General features: G+C 37.5%; 1 protein-coding gene across 13 annotated transcripts in view; it reads left to right on the top strand.

Annotated features, from left to right (window-relative positions):
- The window catches only part of LTBP1 (latent transforming growth factor beta binding protein 1), a 390,140-nt gene that overhangs the window by 307,702 nt on the left and 57,809 nt on the right, over positions 1-24,629 (top strand). For all 13 annotated transcript variants that reach the window (XM_041755926.1, XM_041755923.1, XM_041755924.1 and 10 more), the window contains 2 exons: positions 2,283-2,405; positions 7,278-7,403. In XM_041755926.1, the coding sequence (XP_041611860.1) occupies positions 2,283-2,405; positions 7,278-7,403 (249 nt within the window). The remainder of the gene's footprint in view (positions 1-2,282; positions 2,406-7,277; positions 7,404-24,629) is intronic.

Below are 24,629 nucleotides of genomic sequence, written 5' to 3'. Positions count from 1 at the left end.
ATGGGAGACACTCATTCCTGCATGGTCTTCTCTGTCTTGTGCATAATTTTCCTTTAGTGTCTCTTTCGTGGCATAAGATAATTGGGAATGGAAATTTAAGGGCAGACTGGAAAAAGAGTCAAAGGGAAATACCACCAAGCTTTATGTTTGTAACTACAGAATAACATTCTTACAGAGATATCTCTTAATTCCTTAAAAAAATGATTGCATTTATGATGATTGAGGAATCCAACAGTGATCCCAACAGATGTAAATGGATAAAGAAATGCCTGTATCTTGATTGTGATGGCAGTTACCAGAATGTATCTACATTTGTTCAAACTCATTGAACTGGACTCTTAAAATTAAATCCATGTATTGTATGTAAATTACACTTGAGTGAAGTTGGAAAAACACACTGGAGAAGAAGGGATAACCCTCTTCAGTTGTGACAAAGTCACATCAACTGTGTTTTATGTACTAGCATCGTTATTCAGAAACATTTTAACCTAGGAGGACAGCATGACTTGTGTTCCTTTTGGTGGAATGAAATTATAAGGTGCTTGCTTGTTTCTCTTTTATTTGCCGTGTAAACGGTACAGAAGCCAGTTAATAAGTGGATTGGGTTCTATGAGGAAAATTTAATTTGGTGTGCCAGCGTTTTGAACGAGACAGTGAGGAGACTGAGACTGCAACTGTCTCCATGTTCACTACTTCCTGGAACTTCTCATGCATTTTCACAGCAATCATAATTATTGGCAAGAAATGCCATCATATGCCAAATTCTGAGAAAACAAAGAAGGTTTTGTTCCTTACTTTCTTCAGTGCTAATAATTGAAATCCTGCACAGACAACAGAAGAGGGAGTCATGGACTATGTTAGAAATAATGAGCTCTGACTGGAAGTAAATGTGGTAATAAACAGCCCTTGTGAGAGATCTGCCTAGCGTTCACGCAGTGAGGGGGGTCATTAATTGTCTCACATGCTCACAGTCAGAACTCATTACTGGTTATGTAAACCATGTTTAGTTGCACATATGCTATAAATATATGCATTTAAAAATCCAGTCAACCTCAAACCTATCAGTGATAGCTGCTGAGTAAGGGACTTCAATGAAGCTTTTGATCTTGCTGATTCCCTTTCCTGCCACAAGTCCCCTACTTCCCCTCCTCCACTTTGTACCTTCCTGTCCGGGCTGTAAGTAAATCCCTTCTGGTACATGAAGCCACCTTTGGTCTTTATGATATCTCTTTTCTAAATCCATGTGACACATGAAATTGGCACTGTTCTCTTGACAAATAATTATATATTTTGACAACTCCTAGGTTAAATTTCTTTGGGACTACAAAGCAATATAATATTTTGTGTTTTTATTAATATAATTTAAATCATTTCTGTTTGGGAGCAGGAATCATGCTAAATATTTTAAGATTTTTCTTGTAATGCATAGGACAGGATCTTATGTAACTAGATGCTCAAGGTATTTTTTTTTCCCCTTTTTTGAGAGGTGAGGGAAGGGCAAAGGGAGAAGGAAAGAGAGAATCTTAAGCAGGTTCCATGTCTAGTGTGGAGCCCCATGCAGGACTAATATCATGACCCTGAGATCATAACCTGAGCCAAAATCAAGAGTCACTTAACTGACTTAACTGACACTTAACTGAGCCACCCAGGTGCCCTCACTCACTTTATTACTTATTTTTTAGAGAAGGAGTGGGGGGAGAGGGTTGCAGAGGAGCAGAGGGAGAGGAGGAGTCTTAAGCAGGCTTCACACCCAGTGCAGAGCCTGACTCAGGGTTCAGTCTCCAGATCCTGAGATCATGACCTGAGCTGAAATCAAGAGTGGGATACTTACCCGACTTAGCCACCAAGGCACCCTTAAGCAGGCTCCCTGCTCAGTGGGGCTCAATCCCAGGACCCCAGGATCATCACCTGATTCGAAGGTAGATACTTAACTAACTAAACTACTCAGGCACCTCCCTTAATACATATTTAAAGAATATTTTTATCTCCTCTTGTCAGCAAGAACGTAGCCAAGTAACTTGGTTAGTACAAGACTTTGATGTTTCCTCTTCCAAATTTCATTTGACGTTAAAATGTTAATTTACTTATTGTTCAAAACCAAAATCCTTCCAAAATGTTTCATTTTTAAAAACTCTAAACATTAAAAAGCTGTCTTCCATTAAAAATTATGTTATTGTGAAAGATGTAATATAATGTTCATTTATGTGATTTTTGTAAGACTAATGCCTGATTTTTTAATATAGTTTATTCCATCTCTTAAATTTTTAAAAATTGACTTACAGATATCAATGAATGCTTGGAGGACAACAGTGTTTGCCAAGGAGGAGACTGCATTAACACTGAAGGGTCATATGATTGTACTTGTCCAGATGGATTCCAGCTAAATGACAATAAAGGATGTCAAGGTACTTCTCTGCTTTTTAGGTCCTAATTTACGTGGTTGCTCAGTTCTATAACGCTTCCTGACAGTAGTCTGTGTCTTCATCCATCTATATGTAAATGAACTGCACCAATTTGTAGTTTTAAAATCTCTTTCTTGGGTCTGTGTCAAGTGTGGGAAGTTCTCACTGCACTGCACCATGTCAACTGAAACTCATGCATTGTGGAACTGTGTCCTGGCTTTGCAAGCTTCTGTGGTAACTGAGATCACCTGTGCTATGCTCTTCCTTCCATGGGCCAATCTTGGTGCTAGATTATAAACTATCTTCTGGCTTTTTGATGTCCTTTGTGGGTATATTTCATTTTGCTTCATAGCTGGTATTTATCCATCCTTTCCTTGATCCCTGTTTTTTTAATCCAACATCTAGCTTTTCCTTTTCCAAAAAAAAACCCTCTTTAATAATTTGGTCAAAATTATACAGGTATAGAGGACAGGATTTTATTATTGCTTCAAAGTATCATCACATTACATCTCCCAAGCAAACCTAAAGAGGATACAAGGTACTAATAAGAACACAGCACCAATCATAAGAGCTTTAACTGAATAACCTACTATGTGCTAATTGCTAATTGCTCTCCACAAACCTCATAGATTTGTGGAGAGTTTAAGAGACAGCTTTTCTTATATCCATTTTGTGCATGAGTAACTGAGACTCAGAGAAGTTAATTAGTATGCTCCTCCCTAGTAAGTAGAGCTGAGATTTGAACCCAAGATCTTTTCCTGCTATTCTTTCCTATGTTGCCCTACCAGTTATTACTACATTTATAGCCACAAGAAAGAAGACTGAGATTTAGTGTTTTTCCCCATGTGGCACACTGAGTTGTTGGTGACGCTGGAACTGAAAAATCAGATTGTCTAGATCCTTCATCTCAACATTTTTAGTTCTACCTGGCTGCCCTCCAACTTTTCCTTTTTATAGGTGCATATAGGTCTTCATAGGTGCATGCTGGTTTTTTCCACTGAAGACTATCACTTATATTTACCTTTATTCTTATTTCTGCCACTTGGATAAATTTTTTTTCTAATTGTTCTCCCCTTCCATTAAGAACACTGAAGTGTATCACAAAGTACATATAAGTAAGGATTGTTGGAGTTCTTTTTTTTTTATCCACTGCTACTGAACATGAATAACTTTTTAATTCTGGGTTGTCATCATTTGCTTCTTCTCTCACATATACCAGATGTATAGTATGTGAAAGGGAGGATGGTGTGTACTCGCTAAGACATAGCACTGGAATAATACTATACCCACTGTCCATACTATTATCTCTATGTCACTGTGATACAAAAGACATGGGTCTTTGTCTCAAGATCTTTTAAAATTAATTAACTTATCCCGAGATTTAACTGTACTGTGATGTACTTCATTTGTTGTCCTATATTCATTTGCCATCGTGATGCAGTAAGGTGAATTAAATTTTTCAGTATTTCCAATGCAGAAAGTAAATGCACTCGGATTTAATGCGATAGAGAAGAAATACTCAAATTATAAAACTACTGTGCGAATATTTCCACTTTGGAACTTTTACATCTTAAAATGAATCTTGATTTATATAAAAATGCCAAGAGTTGCCCGTGTCCTGTTTTTATTACAGACATTTCAGTTTAAAAGCAATACTTTCTTTTCTCATTCCTCTCCCCCCAGTTTTTGACCAAATAGAGGCAAACTAAGTCTTCTATAAATGGACAGTGATTTCATATTGCAGATTTCATAAACTTCCAGAGTTAAATCATAAGGAAGTAATTTAGTCATCTGATTAATTAATTATACTACCGTGTTCTCTCAGGATGTTAAATTTGTTTGTGATTTGATATCAACTCAAATATGTCACTGCTCCAAACATATTTTATTGACTGTAAATACTTATTAAATTGACTTCATGCTCTGTCACATTGGTGATTCCTGTTTTCCAGAATAAATTGTCTTCTTGAAAAATGAAACAAATGAATAATATTCCTGAAAAAGGTTTTAGTACTGTTTAAAGAGCATCCTCTAGGAATCTGCTCCATCACCCACCTTCTCTGATTAGAGGCTGTTTATAATGGCATGTACACTCATCTAGTTTTAAATCCTCCCCTTTATGTCACTGGAGGCAGCCTGGTGATCTCTCTGCCTGAAGTTACTAGCCTACTTCTATCTAATCTCATAGCCAGTTCACATTCTGTACATAGGCATAGACTTTTTTAATGCTAAACATGTGATTGATGCCGTTGCTAATAACCATGGGACATATTTGAATGACAGTGTGTGATAGACGTAAGCTTTAAAGTTTACCTAATAATCTGAAGATAGTTCCTTTTTCAGTAAGGGATTTTCAACTGAAAGTATAGGAGTCTCTTTCCTCAGCAAAATTAAGGCTGATATATAGACAGCATGGAAATTCATGTTAATAGTCTCTTTAGGAATGTGACAGCGTACATTTGAGATTTAGAACACACTTCAGTTTTGCGTTTTGACTTACACATGCCAAATTGTGAATTTCTGTGGAATCTCGGACCCATGAAAGAAACCCAACTTAAATATAGTCTGGCTTTCAGCTGAGTTACTAGCAGCATAGTTTAGAAATGCCTCAGTAAGTACAACCCAAATTGAATGCATATGTTTCTCTAGTTCCAGATATTCATGTTGTTCTTTCTTAGCGGTTTCCTGGAAAAAAGTCTGGGAATTCGTCTTCAGTTCCTGTCATCAAACTTTTTAGACAATTATTTGTTAATCAGTGGCTTCTCTTGAAGCAAGAACTTCATGCACATTATTCCCTATGCAAAATTGCAAGCTGGCAGCTTTTAAAGGGCCACAGTGAGGCATAGGATGAAATGAGGTCTTGGATAACCTGTTGGGCTCCACAAGGTGGATATGGACTTTGGACTTGCCCCCCACACCATTGGAACTTTATTGAACCTTGTAGTCCAGATGGAGATAACTCAGGGCAGCAGGTTGGAAAGGAAAAACGAAACTAAAAGCCAGGAGAAGGTCAGAGTTGAAAAAAGATGACCAGTCCAAGAATTGAAGGATTTCAGAGTGAAGTCACATTGAGAAGTAGTTAAGTAGAAAATGATTCATTGCTCTTCCCTGAAATACTCTTAAATTAGCGACAATAGCAAGAGTGGGGGGATTGTTAAGAAATAGGAGTAATTCCGGCTTGGTTTCTTACTTTGATTCAGCAGTAGATAGGTCAACTAGTCCAAATTATATGGCAGATAGAATGGTAAAGAGTTAAGGATTGACACAGACAGATGAATAAATCAATGATATTCCCAGAATTTCTATCACATCATGAGGTGAACAGGTCAAAAAGAGCACCAGGAGATCCTGGGTGCAGAGAAAGGGATGACTTTATGGAAGAGAACTGCACGGTTGATGGCTAAGCATGTTTTAGAGGTCTCTGGGAAGGACTCATAATCCATGCATTTTTCCCTGTGCCCACTCAGCATAGCAACTATTCATGTTGGCTCCTGCCTCCACTGTTGTACCATGAGCTTCATAATGGCAAGGGCCCCAGTCTGTTCAGCCTTCTCATAGGAAGCATTTAGTAAATGTTTTTAACTGAATTAAAGATAGACTTCTAAGATGTACCAAGGTCCTGTTTACTAAGATGTAAAGGAAACTTCAGGAAGGTAGGAAAATGGCCTTCGTAGGGCTCCTACCTGCATGGTGCCAGGAACCTGTGATAGTTTTCATGGCCCCAGCTAACTAAGAGTCCCTTGAACAGTCATGGTTTAATTGGGAGAGAATGAGCATATAACAGGTTTTGTGATGGGCAGACATCCCTAATGCACCATTAGTGTGCTGTACTAGGAGTTGGGGACTCCATTCAAATATGTTACCCTCTTCAAGGAGCAATCAGTGTAATAAGGAACACAGCTGAGTAGAACATTGATTAAAACACAGTGCAGATAGGTGGTTGCATTTGTCAGTATCGGTGTGAGTACGTGACCATTCTCCAGGATCCCTTATGTTGTCATTGTGGGCACTTGTAACCACAATAATTAGAACTGGTTTGATAGAACATTTCACTTCAGGCATTCAAAGTGTTTAGGAGTGCATCGTGACCCTGGCCGTGGGGAGTGTAATCACTCTTCATTGAAAACAAGTCAGCACGAGATTTGTCCTAAGATGGTCAGCACGAATTTCCAGTGTTACTTGTTCATGAGTGAATAGTCATAGCTACTACTCTCTGACCCTTAGTTGGGTGATAGGTGCTGCATTAAGCCCTTGACCCTCATTCATTAACTTCATCATCACAAAGTTGTGCAAATAATAGACGTCTCTGGTCTGCAAGAGATGTGTTTGGAAGCTATTTTATTTACGTATTCAGCAGACATTTGTGAAGTGCCACTTGAGGGACCAAACACTATTGGTAAGACCTGTCCAGTTTGGCCCTTAAGAAGTTCACATCATAGGGGTGGATCAACATGGAAGTAAGGTGCTGGAGGGCTACAAGAATTGTGTGCATGGCAGTGGGAGAGAAGAAGACAGCACACTCACAGATGAAGACTATTTCTCAGAGGAGTTGTTAGCATGTTCTTCAAGCTTCCAGTGTGTCTTTTAAAAAAAATATATATATATATATATATATATTCAGGTCGAACCTATGAAAATGAAAATACTTTTTTGGTAGACTGAAAATGGTTGAACATTGGCTAATTCATATGATTCAACTGAAATAGTTTCTCTCTTTAAACAGTCCAAGTTGTGGTCTAGTATATGTACAGAGTACAGTTGTGCCACAAAATATGTGTCCAACCATTTTGTAATAGATTTGCTTGCTGTATGTCTGCTATCATATGAAACCAAAGGAAAAAAAATTCACATACTTGGAACTCTTTTCAATTCCAGATATTAATGAATGTGAACGGCCCGGACGCTGTGGTCCTCACGGAGAGTGTCTAAACACAGATGGTTCTTTTCACTGTGTCTGTGAACAGGGTTTCTCCATTTCTGCAGATGGCCATACATGTGAAGGTAAGATAAACCGTCGGGAGTCCTGTAATTAATTTCATGATAAAGCAGAGAGGAGATTGCTTTCTGTTTAAGCAGGCAAAGCCTGGAAGACACTCCGAGATACTCATGATTTAAGGCCTCAAAGCGTGTATGTATCAAGGCGACTCCTGCCAGCAATCACAGCTCAGGAATTGCTGGGATTTACAAATAGGATAACCTCAGGTTATGTGGATGAAAATACTCACAGGTGATTCCACTGCTGGTACTGAATTAATTACTGGAAACCTGCAGGACATGATGATTTCAGGTACACATGGGAGGCCCGGAGGAAACCTGTAGCTCCCTCCCTAATGTAACTCAAGGCTCTGCCAGTTGTGATGAGGGGTCATACAGATCATCGTCATCACTGTAAACGTGTCTCGTGTGATTCTTCTTTGTGCTGTCAGCAGAGATCTTCCAGTTATTTCTCTACATCCTTAGCTGTAGGTTAGTCTGTTTTCTTGCCCATTGGTATTTATTATCTCTTTAAAAGTTCGTTGTGTTGTAAGGCATTAAGAGAACAACGTTGGCTTTCTCTGTGCAACCCGTGTGTGTTTTGCAGGGATACAGCACTGTTTATATTCATAAGATTTATGTTCTTAATGATGTATTGTAGTTTGATAAATTGAGGAATAATCCATCCGAACCTACCTACCTACTTACTTATTTATTTAAAAGATTTTACTTATTTATTAATGCGAGACAGAGAGAGAGAGACAGAGGCAGAGGGAGAAGCAGGCTCCATGCAGGGAGCCCGACACGGGACTTGATCCCAGGTTTCCAAGACCAGGCCCTGGGCCGAAGGCAGCGCTAAATTGCTGAGCCACCCGGGCTGCCCAAATAAATCAGCCGAACCTTTTGAAAAGTAAACTGATGGGAATATCCCATCATCATAATTTCAGCCCATCTCTTTGTTCATCTAGGTTATCAAAAGCCAGCTAAGTTTCAGAGAAGTAAATTGTAGAGTTTTTGTCTCGGGCCTGTGATAGTACCCGAATGCTTTGGTTTAAAAAATAGCGCAGCAGGAAGTGCCTCCTCTCCTTGCTCGTACCACAGTGGAATCAAGCCGAGAAACAGCGACCAGGTTCATCTGAAACTAATTATTCTATTGGGAAGAATAAACTGATCTTATAAAAAGCAGGAGATTGTTGAAATTGCTCTCCTGCTGAGTAGACAAAACATTGATGCCAGATTTGGCTTCAAGTCAAAGAGAGATAGTGCGGGGTGCGGTTTGAGCAAGCAGATTTTGAGGGGTTTGGAAGCCATCAAAAGTTGGGAAACAGGGAAAAACATCATTAAAGGCGGCCACGAGAGGTTTGCAAGGACTCCGTGGTGCAGTGATTTGAGTGTTACCTTAATTTTATATTTAGACCTTGAGCCTAGAGTTCTTACAAAAGACCCTGCATGAATACACGTGTTCTGCAGACACCATGGCACTCCCTGGCAGAGGGTCATGGTGCTAGCCTCTGGGAGTCACAGATGACACCGATGTGCAGAATGCACATTTCCTAGCATTCCAGAAAGATGCGGACTTGGTTCTTCATTTGGGTCTGAAACCTGGATCAGAAGGGCTTCTTTCACTGAAAAATGATCCACATGATAACCGCTGATGGTTGTGCCATGCAAAAACTATGTTCAGGAAAAAAAACACAGGTCACCTCACATGCTCACTTGCCAAAGTTATTGTTCCAGAAGAATATACCAATATGAATACACTCACGTCCATTTTGTCTTTTGTACTCAACGACTTTCTTTTAATTCTGTCTTTTTAAACACTGATTTCTGCAACTCTGGAGTTATATAATCACTCTAATTTACTTGCAGTTCTAATTTTGTTAGGCATTTACTTGGCAAAGAGCTGAATTTTAAAATGTGTTTTTAGAAAACTTCTAGTACTTTGTAAATGACTATACTTGCGTATACTTTCTTTGACGTTTGGTCCATGTTTTTTTATTCTAGAAACTGGACAAGTTTATAAGTAATAAAATAGGTAATTTAGAATACTGTGCTGATATATGGCAGTACAACTAGAAATCTCCCTAATTATTAGGCATGTTATTTCTCTTTCTAGAATAAGCTTTGCAAAGCTTTCATTTTTTTATGGGCTTACTCCACTACATTAAACTGGTCCAAATTTTCTTTTGTTGGACTTAGCCTGAAACTTGTGGCAGTAGCAGAATGTCCTGATTCTACCCCTGGCTGTGGTGTAGGCCGAAGCCAGCCCATGTGATCCGGGTTTAGCTGTGGAACTGATGTGCGTAGTACTTGAGTTAACACTGAGAAGCTGGCTCTCTTACTTCATCTCCATCCACCAACTTATTTCTGAACTTCTGGGTTAAGCAGCCAGAGACTTGTGGATACAGGGCTGGCATAGCTTGCTCTAAGCTGGGCTAATCAAATCCCACCCCGCTGAGGGAAGGGGAGCGTCCTTCTTTGATTTCCCATGGCATAGTTGCTATCTGGTCCCACTTACTGTACCACACTGAAGAGCTATACTCCGTCAACATAAACTATCTCAAGTCTCAGGTAGCATGGCGGGTTGTACAGAAATAGAAACAGCATCACTGGATCCTTCCTTTCCACTCTGTGTGCGGTGTTTGGGGAGCATGTACCTGATAGAGAAGGAGGAACACCTTGATTCTCCTGCATGACATGAAGAACAGCAGTGTTCTTTGAAATTCCACTGGTGTGGAGTGGGAAGTCTGTAGTGAGTGAGCTGTTCATTCATTTATTCACTTACAGAGTGGCTGTCATGTGCCAGGCACTGTTACTGTTCTGAGGGCAAAACACACAGTTCATGTCCACTTGGAGCCTACCTTCCAGGAGGGGAATCTGGGATAAATAGGTAAACAGTAGATACAAAAAATTATGTGCTTATCTTTAAATAATATAAGATAGCCAGGATATAAGTAAATACAGGTTGTTGGGGTGCCTGGGAGGCACAGTCAGTTAAGTGTCCAACTCCTGATTTCTGCTTAGGTCATGATCTCAGGGCTGTGAGATTGAGCCCCGCATGTTGGACTCTGTGCTGGATGTGGAGCCTACTTAAGATTCTTTCTCTCTCTCTCTCTCCCTCACACTGCCCCCCCCAAATAAATTAGTAAGTACAGGTTGCAACATGCTTTATATATTATGCAGTTCGTTTTCCTCCCATCCCACACATGGGGGTCAGAAAAGTGTAGGGTAGGGACACCTGGGTGGCTCAGCAGTTGAATGTCTGCCTTCAGCTCAGGGCGTGATCCCAATTTATGGGATTGAGTCCTGCATCGGGCTCCCCGCATGGAGACTGCTTCTCCCTCCGCCTAAGTCTCTGCCTCTCTCTCTCTCTCTCTGTCTCTCTGTCTCTCTGTCTCTCTGTCTCTCATGAATAAATAAATAAATCTTTAAGAAAAAAAAAAAAAGGAAGTGCAGGGTACCTGGACTCTTCTGTGGACTTTCTGCTCCATTTCTGTTTCTTCTTAGAAGTGTGGTTCATCTCCTCCTGCCATCACCTTTTGCATCCTCTAGCCAGAATGTTTATCTTGTGTAGAAAATGTAGAAAAGAAAAGGAAACTTTACTACAAAAGAAACTTTTTTACCTCTTTCACTTTTTTTATATCCCAGTCTTTCTTATTCATGTGTCTTAAAAAATTACAATTCTTTTGGTTTTTTAGGTGTTTTTTTTTTTTTCATTTTGTTGTTGTAGAGCTTTAACTCATGAAAAATACGTATCCCAATTATAAGCTGACCTAGGGTTTGGTTTCATCGTTGAAAACATAATGTGTGTGAGAGGGAAAATAGGGAAACTTGTGACAGATTCCTGTCACCTGTCTCCTGACCCCTGTGAAGAGGTGTCCCTGACCTCTTACTTTGCATCATGCCATTCATGGGTCTCTCTGCATATTGCTCTTGGCCAAGAGCTATGGTGCTCTCCCAGTTGGGCATCCAGGTTGGATGAGAATTTATACAAGTGGAGCTGGGGACATCAGACATGTCTCGACCCCTTGTGTTTTCCAGCCCTGTTTATACCTTAGAATGGCCACACTGAGCTAGTAGGGACCTTGGAGGAGCCCAGCAACACAGCAACAATGGCTTACAGAACCTGGTTAGTCATGGCTTACTAGGCCTCCACACCATGGCCAGATCACTCCCTGAAGCCTTGTCTTTTAGAAAGCATCTTTATTCATTCATTTGACAAATACTAAGTGTAACAAAAATTCCTGCTTTCTTGTAAAATACATAATAGGCTAGACAGAGACATAAACCCTGTGGGGGAAAACGAGTAGAGGAGAGTAAGGGAGATCTGAGGGTTGGAGCAGAGAATGGAAAGCTGGTACCATACTAACTTGCATGGTCTGGGTTGGCCATTCTGTCTCTGTATTGAGAGAAATAGTAGAAATTTTATGTCTGGGTAACAAATGAAGCCATATTAGGTACCCTTTTTCACACTGATCATCCACTGGCTGAGGGACAATAGCTTGTCAATAAATAGACAAGAGGGCATGAGATGGTCTGCTGAGGGCCGTTAACCTCTTGCCAACATGAATTCTGTTTAGACAGTGGAGTAAACATCAGAGGACATCACCTAGAGCAAACCTACATGTAAACTATGGACCTGGGTTGACAATGATGTACGAGTGTATGTTCATCAGTCCTAACAAATGTTCAGGGATGTTGATAGTGATGGAGCCTGGGGAAGAGGACAGGGGGTTGGGAAGACAGGGAAATATGGGAACTTGCCATGAAATTTTACTGTGAATCTAAAACAGCTCTTAATAATAACCTCTGTTTTTGAAAGCCAGGCATTTCTAGAATTACCTGTTTTTCATCAGGAAGAAAAAATCAAAACCTTTCATTTTCATTCTGTATGAATGAAAATATTCATATATTTAATATTCCTATTAAATTACTCCATAATATTACTCCATAATATTCCTATATTTTCCTCCCCTGAATGTTATTTCTTACTTTTCAAAATAATACCTCAAACGGACTGTGTGACCAGAAGTTTCTGCTCCCACTTTCAGAACCATTCTAATACTGATTCAGAATTTGACAACTGAAAAGATTGGAAGAGGACTCTTTTTTTTTTTTTTTTAAAGATTTTATTTATTTGACAGAGAGCACAAGCAGGCGAAGAAGCAGGTTCTCCTCGGAGCAGGGAGCCAATGCAGAGCTCGATCCCAGGACCCTAGGATCATGACTTGAGCCAAAGGCAGACGCTTAATGAGCCACACCCAAGTGCTCCGAAAGAAGACTTCTTACAACATGTAGCCTGAACTTTGAATCCCAGAGTATTCAAAGAATTCAGTGCTGTTGTTAAGTAGCTCTAGAGATTCTAATCCTGGAACTTTTTAGGGTATCTTCTACAAACTGCTTCTTGCTAATGCATTCATTTGAAAGGGAGAACGTAATCAAAGGCCAAGTGGTCAGGATGGCTAGCTTCTTAAACTTTCCTGAGAACAGTGATATCAGAAAGACTAATAGGGGTGCCTGGCTGGCTCAGTCAGAAAAGCATGGGACTCTTGATTTCAGTGTTGTGAATTCAAGCCTCATGTTGGATGTAGAGATTACTTTTAAAAATTAAATAAAATAAAAAAGAAAGAAAACTTGAAAGAAGTTAGGTTCATACTCTGAGGCTAATGTTGTGTTCGTTGGAACCAGAAAATATGGTAAAGGCAACTTTTGCCAAATCAAATTAATCAGGAGCAAGCATGATTTTGTTTTCAAACTTTTAGGTACATTTTCTATGAAGAGTATAGAAAGAGAGTATAAAACCACTGTTGACAGTGTGCCAAGGCAATTGGTGGCTTTGTGGCATGGAGATAGAACTTTTTATCTGTCACCAAGGAGAAAATATTTTTTAAAATGATTTAGCCAAATAGAACATTGAGGTGCCCTAACACATAGTAATGTATTACATCTGGCTCCTTGGCTCAAAGATTTTTAAGGTGTTTGTTTGTTTGTTTGTTTTAGTTTTTGTGGCTTTTTGTTTGTTTTACGTTTTGGGGTTTGTTTTAGTAGCTTTAGGGTCAGAAATAAAAAAAAATCTAAGAGAATACAACCTTAGTGTTTCTCTTCTAAAGAATGGGAATTTAGATTAACAATAAGATCCTTTTTCTCCCACATGTAAGACGGAAAAGGATCATACAACATTCCAGGTAAAGAAGGGAAATGGCTTCCTGCTGTAAAGGCTACTGTTCTTCATGCTCACTCCTCCTGCGAATCTACTTCTGCAGAAGTGAGTGAAAATGGATGTTTAAATCATTAGGGAGAGAGCTGAGGAAATTTTGCTGGAATAAGCTGCTTTTGGATCTGGAATACATATTTTCCATGCATTGCTTGATTGTCTTCCGTATATCAACATTTTTATAAAGAAATTCATAATAGTAGCAAAGAAATTCAAGAGCTCTTCCTAAGCCTTTTATCACTGCTGACCTTTTAAAACCCCAGAGCTATGGAAAATCATCTGTTCATAGACAGAGAAGTAAACACTATCCTTGCAGCCAAAAAATAGATATGGGACTGCCAGAAAGTGAAGTCTGTAGGTAGTGAGCTGCTCCTCACACCTTCTTCTGCCACCCAGTGCACGTCCAGGGCACCAGGCTTCCTGCATCTATTTTGGTGAGTCTTTTGACGTCATCTGCCACCAGAGTACCTAATAGGTCATGAAGGTTATCGTAAATAGTATCTTTGTATTTTAGGGTTAAATTATAATGTTTAATGTATCGATTCCAGAATTGGTTATTTGTTAGTCATCTAGCTGATGGAATGTTACATGGTTGTCTTGAGTGGGCAACCTGAGTGGGCTGGAGATTCTTCCTATAGGTGATTTCAGGACTTTATTATAATAATAGCAATGATAATAATAGCAAGCATTTGTTGAATTCTTCTTGTGAGCCATTCACTGTGTGAAGTGCATTGTACTGATTTTTTCATTTAATCTTCATGACAACTGTATGGGTAGAGTGAGTATTGGAATGCTTTTGGCTGCAATGAACAGCTTAAAACAAGGAAATTTATTATACTGAGAAGCTTAGAGATGGTCACCTCTTCTCTAGTATAAAGCTTTATTCAAGTGTCTCTTTCTAAGGGAACCCTTTCTGGCCACCCTTTCTCACATTTGCCCCCTAACATTTCCTTTTTGCCCCCTTGCTTTGTTTAACCACCTTATTCTACTTCTTTCTCGTTGCTTATTGTCAGATCCCACTCCTAGACGATAAGGCTGATAAGACATTGCTATCGATCTTGTTCTGATAGCAATGGCTTTGAGAATAATTAGGGCCCAATAAATGAGTGAATGAAAAGGTGAAGAGCGGATCTGTACATCCTGGAATATCATGAAACATCCAATAAGATTATTCCAAAATGAGTACATTGTGTATTTTTGAGAAGCCTTTCCTGTTTTTTGAAAAAGTTCTCTAAAGCACACCCTGCATAATTATTGGGTATAGAAGTGGTTAAGAAGTTAGGCAGTGGATTCCAAGTGTGTGGGCTTGAACTCTTACTCTACTTCCAAGCTGTGTGAACTTGAGAAAGTTGCATAAGGCTTCTGTGCCTCAGTTCCCCATGTGCATAATGAAGTCATGGAGTCATTGTAAGAATTAAACATGTTGATGCGTGTTGGCAAGTATCAGCTTAGAATGGAAACTGTCCCCATAGAACATGGTCCATGAATGTGAATTATGTTGAGTATGCTAGCACTTTTTAACTTGATACCCTGGTTATTTTGCCATATTTGTTTTCTTAATACATAGACATCTGAAAGGAGGGAGCATGTGACACCTGGTTATTTGTATGTGATCAGTACTTACAAAATAGACAACATATAGTCAGATTACATAAGTATTTGTGAATTAAATTGTTGGTTTGAAGTCCAGGTCTGGATATAAATGAAGTACTGCATTATAGTCTATCTACTTTTAAACCCCAATCTTATTTAATATAAATTATAATTTATAAATCATATAAAATATGGGATAGGATACCTATTTAAACATAATTTGCTCTAATTCCTCACTCTTTGTTTTCCCTAAGAGTTCCAGGTGACTGACTTTCCCTTTTCACCCCCTAAGTTTAAAATGTTTCATGAATCAATTGCCAATAAACTGATGGCTAATTCTAATACTTATTTGCATTTAAACATTGGAGATGTTATTTCTAGAGATACACTGTCTATTTTCTGTGGCTTCGTAACTGATCTTTCTTGGCCTCCTATTTGAATATAGAAAGAGAAAAATTAGAATAGTGAAAAAAATGGGAATTTTTTTTGGCTGATCTTATGTTGCTTTTGGGGCCTAAGTGTCAAAAAGATGAATCTGGGGTTTGATATGCTTGGCTTGTGCTTAGAGTTTTCTCCCGGTCCTCGTTGGCAGCACCTCTTAGTGTAAGAAAGACTATATAAAAAGAGAAAATGTACAGTGTGACTCTAAAGTTAGAAGAAGATGTTTATTTCTTGGAAAATCTTGGTTGTAGAAATGTACACTATTAAATTAATGCAAAGATAATCCAGTGGTTAGAAATAAATATATTCAGAGAAAATAGTGCATTTTAGAAATTTTAGAGAGTGTAAAAAAACACAATCTATTTCACACATTAGCTTTTGCAAGTAATTGTGTTAGAAATATGCAACTTAAGTTCAGGCTATTTTCCTTAAGTATTTAAAGAAATTTTTCGGAATGGCATAGAATTTATTCACCATGGAGAATTTATTCAAATACTTCACTTCACAATGGACTGTGGTAGTCCATTATATAATAGTAAATTAGGATTATTCTTTACCTTCAGGAATAGAGGATGTTTTCTTTAAAAAAAAAAAAAAAAGCTTTCTTCCCTTTTCTTTCCTCCACGTTTTTAGAAATGTTTCTTTTCCATAGCAATTTAAATCCTCCTTATTCACTTTTCCAGTTTTTATATAATATTCCGTTGGTCTGTAATGGGAAAAAATGGTTTTTTAAATTCTGAAATAGACTGCGATCCTCTTTTTCTCAAAAGAAGCATAAATAACTTGTGTCTATAGGTTTTGCTTCTGTCAAAAGAAAAAATGTTTTATGTCTCACTGAAAATATATTGCTTTTCAACTTGATTCCGATTTTTTCCTGTGTCACAGATACTTAGTTTTAGATTTTAACTGATAATACTGAGATTTTTTTTTTATTGTAATTGAACAAACATCTGGCACATGCAGTGGTTTTCCCACACAGCACCTTGCCTCTACCCTGTGTCCTGGTTCACTGAATGGGAGGATAGGTGCCCAGGGCAAACTGCAGGCTTTTGAACCTGTTTTGTGACATGTGCCCTCTCCAGCTACAGAAGTTGAGCCTTGCAAGCTCCCTCCATGAGGAACACTGAGACACGGTGCATTTTGCCCCATCTTCTTGGTCTCAGTGCATCAATTTGTTAATGCAGTTTGAAATATAAACAGTTAAATTCTCTTCTTGGATTTTTTTTAAAGCAGTTAATCTAAAATGACTTCATGAGGATTTCCATTCTTGACCTCATTTTAGATGATAAAGAAATCATCTTCTGTCCGTTTGCCCTATTGCATTGTCTTTGAAAACCTAATGTGAATGAGAGTTAAGGACATAATTTAAATACTTGAAAAATTCTTAGGACTCTTTTGGGTGCTCAAACAGAATTAGAAAACTTAAAACTTACTAATTTTATATTTTACCCTCATGTAAAAAGAATGCTTTACTAGCTGTATTTATCTGTAAACGTATGTATGCAAGGGCAATGTGGAGTGAGGAAAGAAACAGGAACTGGGAGCCACACTTAACAGTTCAGATGGACTCTGAGAAGGGAGCAGAACTGACAGGGGCTCTGATCCAGATCTAATGTCTCATCATGAATACTTAACAATCAAATATGACCTCCCCTTCGAGCATTAAATGTGTCTTCCATTTTCTATTATATGTTTAAATGCTCATAATTCCTAAATTAGAGAGACTAGAATTCTAGTCTGCTCTGAATACATAGAAATGCTGTTATAATCTTAAGTAAATGATTTAAAAATTCACCCCATAATAATCTCCTTCTATGAGACAAATAACCTTCTATGAGACAAAAAAAAAATAGTAGCATATTTGGAACAGAGAATCAGGTAACTCCCCTGACTTGCAGTAGGTCACATAAAAGTGTAGTTACATTTTTTTAAAAGATTTTATGTATTTATTCATGAGAGACACAGAGAGAGAGAGAGAGAGGCAGAGACACAGGCAGAGGGGGAGAAGCAGGCTCCATGCAGGGAGCCCGATGTGGGACTTGATCCCCCCATCTCCAGGATCCGCCCTTGGGCCAAAGGTGGCGCCAAACCGCTGAGCCACTGGGGCTACCCAGTAGTTATATTTTTAAGGAGGATTATTATGTCACATGTGCTCTCTTATTTCCACCTGTATTCCTATATAAAAAAAACAAAACAAAACAAAACAGAAAAATAGCTTGATTTTATTTTGTACTTGGAGGAAATTAAATTTCACAGTTTTTGACTGGCTTATTATGGACAGATAGGGAATGGTGATCAGGATTACTATTCAGAGTCCCTTAATATTTTAGTTTGATATATACATCTTACCAATGGGAAAAAGAGAGGGAAACAAAATGAACTTTTGAAATGGTTAAAGTGGTCTTTAACCAGGAAATACAGTAGTGTGGATTGGCTTTTCTTTTTAGGTGAACTTTCTAATTGCTTAAAATGCATAAAAAGAAATACATGAATCATAAGAGTACAGCTTGATGGACTTTTACAGAGTGAGCGAACTTGGTAATGAGCCTCTGAGCCCTCCCTTAAGCTTCTTCCTAATTTTTAACCCACTCTCCTCCCTATTACCCACACAGAGCAATAATCACTATTTTGTCTTCATTTCTGTGGCTTTGTTTTACCTGTTTTTGAATATTTTTTTGGTGGTATATAGGAGGTTTCATTTGTGTCTGACTTATTTCATCCAACATTTAGATTTGCAAGCTTCATCTATGTTCTTTATAGCAGTATTTCATCTTCATTACTGTATGGTATTTCATTGTATAAATATACTATAATTATGTATCCATTCTACTGGTGATGGGCATTTGGGTTACTTCCAATTTGGGACTATTGAGAATATAGCTTTTATGAATATTCTTGAACATGCTTTTAGTGGACATAATCACTAATTTCTTGTTGGATATTACTTGGAAGTAATCTCCAGGTCCTAAAATATATGAATGCCTCAGTTTCATAGAGATAGCCAATTTTCAGAGTCCTGATGAACTACTTTTGATGTTTAAATTCCACATCCTTGTCAACCATTGATGTTGTCATTTCTTTTAATGGTTAGCCTTGCTGGGGTGCCTGGGTGGCTCAATTGGTTAAGTGTCTGCCTTCCATTCTGGTCATGACGATCCCAGGGTCCTGGGATCGAGCCCTGCATCTGGCTCCCTGCTCAGTGAGGAGCCTGCTTCTCCTTCTCCCTCTGCCTGCTACCCCCTCTGCTTATGCACATCCTCTCTCTATCAAATAAAATCTTTTAAAAATATTTTTAAAATCTTTTTTCATTCCATCCACAGGTTGGTTTATCCTTGCACCAGTGGCATATTATCTTAACCATAGTGACTTTATAATGAACGTTAATATATGTGCTCTAAATTCTAAATTGTGCAGTTCTTAAGGTTGTCAGGGTTATTCATGGCCCTTTGCATTTCTATATAAATTTTATAATCAGCTTATTAATTTATACTGGGAAAAAAATCTCCCGGGATTTTGATTGGAATTGCATTGAATCAACAGATCAATCAATGTAATATCTTACAATATTGAGTCTTCCAATACACAAATACACATCCTTCTATTTAGGTTTCTTTCATGTGTTTTGGTGTTTTGTTGTTTTTTTGTGTAGTCTTGAACAGAATTTTTAGTATTATTTGGAGGTTTTCAGTGTTTTTATATTGTTGTAGAGGGTAAAGTGTATTCTCCCCTTGTAACAATTTGATTTTTGTGCATTGACCTTGTACCTATGAACTTGCTAAGTTTATTTCTCTTAGTTTATCTGCAGATGCTTTTGAATCTGCAGTTATGTTGTCTACAAATAATGTAGTACTAGGTTTCTTTGTTTTCTTTCAATAATTATTATACTTTTTCTTATTACATTATCTAGGACCACCACTTCAATAGAAATGGTGGTAGCTAGCTTACTTGCCCCATTGCTGATCTCAGCAGGAAAAGCATTAAATATTTCTTTACCAAAATAATAAAATAAAATATATATATAATAAAATATAAATAAATAAAATATATAATACATAAATATATATTTAAAAAATAAAATTCTTATTTTGATCTAAAGGAAAAAAAATTAACAAAATAAAATTAAAACTACAGAAATACCTCAATTATCCAGAACAATATATATATATATATCCAGAACAAAAAATATATATATATCTATAGATATATAGATATATACAGTTGATTGTTGCATGTTGTAAATGTGTATGTGGGTTTTTATTCTTTAGCTGTAATTACAAAAACAATAAATATAAATAATACTAAAAAAAAAATTTCTTCACCTTTGATGTTTGCCATAGGATGCACTCTATCAGATAAGGGAATTCCCCTCTATGGTTTGATGACAGTCTTTATTAGGAATGGTCTTGAATTATTACAGAGGCTTTTCCTGCATCTATTGAAATAATTGTATTATTTTCTTTTTTTTTAATTGTATTTTCTCCTTTATTCTGTTACTGTAGTGAATTACATTGACTGGTTTTTTTTCCCCCTATTTACTTATTTTAAACAAGATAAAAGTTTGTTTCTCTCTGTTTGAGCATGAGTAATCCAGGGCCAAGAATTCAGGTTTATAGTGCTGAACCCCAGGTGACACTTATCTTGTGCTATCTTTGACATGTGGTTCTAAATCATGGTCGGAGGTGGTAGCTCCACTGTCTACCATCACATACACATTCAAGGCATATTGATTTCTTTTTAGTGAAAAATAACCTTTGCATTCTTAAAATAAACCTAACAGTCATGATATAGTATCCTTCTTATACAGTATATCCCTGGAGTCAGATGACTAACATTTTGTTGAGAGTATGTGCATCTGTGTTTATTAGAGAGATTAACCTTTAATCCTCCTAGCTTTGAATGTTTTGTGAAGCTGTAGACTCAAAGTTGCTCTGGTTTCATAAACTGAATTTGAAAGTATTTTTTTCAAAAAATTTTTTTCGAAAAGTATATGTAAGATTGGTGTTAGTCTTTCTCAAATTCCTTGAAGAATTCACAAGTAGAATCATTTGGACCTGAAGTTTTTTGTTTTGTTTTGTGTGTCTGTTGGGGGGGGGGGGGGTGTTATGAAAGTTTTAAATTTGCAGTTAAGATTTCTTGAAAAGATAAAGTAATGGTCTCAGTTCTTTGACTTTTTCGTGACAGTTTTGGTAACTTTGTTTTTCAAGGAACTTACCCATTTTAGGTAAAAATTTTAGGTAAATTTCCAATTCATTGCCAGCAAGTTGTTGATAATACTTTTTCTTATATCCTTAGTGTCTGTAGAATGTGTCAGTGATGGCTTTCTGTTTTTATTTGTGCTTGCTTTGTTCATCATCAGTCTTTCACAGGTGTTAGTCTTTCAAAGAAACAATTTTGGTGATTTTTCTCTTTGTTTTCATTATGTTAATTTCTGCTTTTGTATTCTTTGGGCTTTATTTGTCTTTATAACTTCTTGAGATAGATCCTTAGATCATTGGGTTTTCAACCTTCTTTTCTATAATATATCTATCCTTTTCTAATATATATTTATAGCTATATATTTCTAAGAATGGCTTTATCTGCACCACAAATTTTGATATGTTTTTTGCTATTCAAACAAAAGTAATACAAATGCATTGTCGTTTTTTTTTTCTTCACCCAGTGAATTATTTAAGGGTGTTTTGCTTAATAAACAGACGTTGGGAATTTTTATCTTTTTTTTTTTTTTTTAGATTTTATTTATTTTACAGCATATGTAGGTGGAGTGGCAGGTGGCAGGCAGGGGGAGAGGGAGGCAGTGAGAGAAGAAGTAGACTCCCTGCTGAGTAGAGAGCCTGAGGTGGGGCCTTGATCACAGGACCCTGGGATCATGACAAGCTAATGCAGATACTTAACAGACTGAGCCAGCCAAGCACCCTTCTTTTTGTTATTTATATCTTAATACCTCTCTAACCAGAGAACAAAATTTCAATGATTTCAATCTTTGGAATTTGTTGTGGTGCAGAGTACAATTTTGGTAAATATTCCTTGTATACTTGAAAACAACATATTTTGCATTGGATCTATATATGTTAATTAGTGCCCAGTGTGTAGATTGTTTAAATCATATATATCCCCATTGTGTTTTTGTCTGCTTATTATATACTTTACTGAAGGGGTGTTTTATAATCTTCCATTATTATGGAAATTTATCTGTTTCTAATTTTTGTTTCCTGGGCTTTGTTTTATATATTGTCTGATCGTGGAGTTAAATACTGAATTTTTTGTGTCATCTTCATGTTGTGACCCTTTTATCCCTTTGAAATGTCCCACTTTGTCTCTACCTATGTATCTACTGTTGTTTATCAGAATAATTACATATGGCTCTTTCAATTAGATTTTGCATGGTTTCTCTTTTCCCAGTTCTCCATGTTCTTATTTTGAAAGTGTCATTTTCTTGTAAAGAGGATATAGTAGTTTTTTTCTGATCCAGATTGCCAATCTTCATCTTTTAATTGGAGAACTTATGTCATATACATTTAACATACTGGTATTAGAGGGTTCAAATCTATACTCTGTTTTCCATTTGTCTTACCTGTTTCTTTTTTTTTTTTTTTTTGGCTGCCTATTGGAGTATTATTATATTGATCCCTTCCTACCCTGCTTCTTTATACATATTTTTTGAAGAACATTTCCCTATGATTTTTAATGAAACATTGTGCAAAAGGAAAATAAAATAACTTTGGGATCATACTGGCCCAAGATCTATTTTCACATAGTAAAAAGTAAATTTGTATACAGTACTTAACTGTATACTGTAGGAAGGTAATTCTTCAGTAGAAAACCTATATAACTGGGAATTTACCATTTATATTAGAGAAAGAGATTAGGTCTAAAGTGTTTTTACTTTTCATTCAACATTCTCTGAATTAAAGTTCCAGAAGATTTTATTTTTGAGCAGGGTCTCCAGAGGTTTTGAAACTAAACAAATACAGCTTTGTATGCAACAAACAAAAAAAAACTTGGCTAGATTAAAAAGCATTAAGATTTTTTTTTTGTTTGCTTGCTTTCAATTTTAGTTGTAATTATTGAGAACTGCTGTGGGTTTTTTTTTATAAGTATAAGTGTACTATTAATAATAGCATTTTTCTCATGTAATTTTTTAAAGATTTTATTTATATGGGGGGGGGCTGAACACAAGTAGGGGGAGGTACAGAGGGAGAGGGGCAGGCAGATTCCCTCTAAGTGGGGAGCTTGACAAAGGGCTTGATCCCAGGACTCAGAAATCATGACCCAGAGAAGTATCTGAGCCAAAGTCAGACACTTAACTGACTGAGCCACCCACACACCCCTCATGTAACTTTTTATCACTTCAAGCTAAGTATTTAAAAATACATTTATTTAAAAGACATTCTATGCCTTTTTGTTAGTTGAAAGACATATTTAAATATGTTCAGTTTTTAGGGGATCCCTGGGTGGCTCAGCGGTTTAGCGCTTGCCTTTGGCCCAGGGCGCGATCCTGGGGTCCTGGGACTGAGTCCCGCGTCAGGCTCCCGGCGTGGGGCCTGCTTCTCCCTCTGCCTGTGTCTCTGCCTCTGTGTGTGTGTGTGTGTGTCCATCATGAATAAATAAATAAATAAATCTTAAAAAATAAATATGTTCAGTTTTTAAATTGTTTTCAGAATATTTATGAATATTCTACTTTTGTTTATATAGTTTTATTTTACTCATTTGCTTTTTCTGGTTAGGGTGCCATCTATACTTGGTATACACTCAAGTCAAAGAATTTTCTCCTTTCAGTATCTTCAAATAATTGTTTTCAAATATATAAATTTTCCTTTTTTTAAATAAATTTATTTTTTATTGGTGTTCAATTTACCAACATACAGAATAACACCCAGTGCTCATCCCGTCAAATGCCCCGCTCAGTGCCCGTCACCCATTCACCCCCACGCCCCGCCCTCCTCCCCTTCCACCACCCTAGTTCGTTTTCCAGAGTTAGGAGTCTTTATGTTCTGTCTCCCTTTCTGATATTTCCCACACATTTCTTCTCCCTTCCCTTATATTCCCTTTCACTATTATTTATATTCCCCAAATGAATGAGAACACACACTGTTTGTCCTTCTCCGATTGACTTATTTCACTCAGCATAATACCCTCCAGTTCCATCCACGTTGAAGCAAATGGTGGGTATTTGTCGTTTCTAATGGCTGAGTAATATTCCAGTGTATACGTAAACCACATCTTCTTTATCCATTCTTCTTTCGATGGACACCAAGGCTCCTTCCACAGTTTGGCTATTGTGGACATTGCTGATAGAAACATCGAGGTGCAGGTGTCCCGGCATTTCATTGCATCTGTATCTTTGGGGTAAATCCCCAACAGTGCAATTGCTGGGTCGTAGGGCAGATCTATTTTTAACTCTTTGAGGAACCTCCACACAGTTTTCCAGAGTGGCTGCACCAGTTCACATTCCCACCAACAGTGTAAGAGGGTTCCCCTTTCTCCGCATCCTCTCCAACATTTGTTGTTTCCTGTCTTGTTAATTTTCCCCATTCTCACTGGTGTGAGGTGGTATCTCATTGTGGTTTTGATTCATATTTCCCTGATGGCAAGTGATGCGGAGCATTTTCTCATGTGCGTGTTGGCCATGTCCATGTCTTCCTCTGTGAGATTTCTGTTCATGTCTTTTGCCCATTTCATGATTGGGTTGTTTGTTTCTTCAGTGTTGAGTTTAATAAGTTCTTTATAGATCTTGGAAACTAGCCCTTTATCTGATAGGTCATTTGCAAATATCTTCTCCCATTCTGTAGGTTGTCTTTTAGTTTTGTTGACTGTATCCTTTGCTGTGCAGAAGCTTCTTATCTTGATGAAGTCCCAATAGTTCATTTTTGCTTTTGTTTCTTTTGCTTTCGTGGATGTATCTTGCAAGAAGTTACTGTGGCTGAGCTCAAAAAGGGTGTTGCCTGTGTTCTCCTCTAACAAATATATAAATTTTCTAATTTTAAGAGTAACGTGTGCTCATTGTA

The sequence above is a fragment of the Vulpes lagopus genome, chromosome 5 (assembly GCF_018345385.1).
Source record: "Vulpes lagopus strain Blue_001 chromosome 5, ASM1834538v1, whole genome shotgun sequence".
NCBI lineage: Eukaryota > Metazoa > Chordata > Mammalia > Carnivora > Canidae > Vulpes > Vulpes lagopus.
Note: the sequence above shows the minus strand (reverse complement) of the source record. Positions and strands in the feature narration are given on the sequence as shown.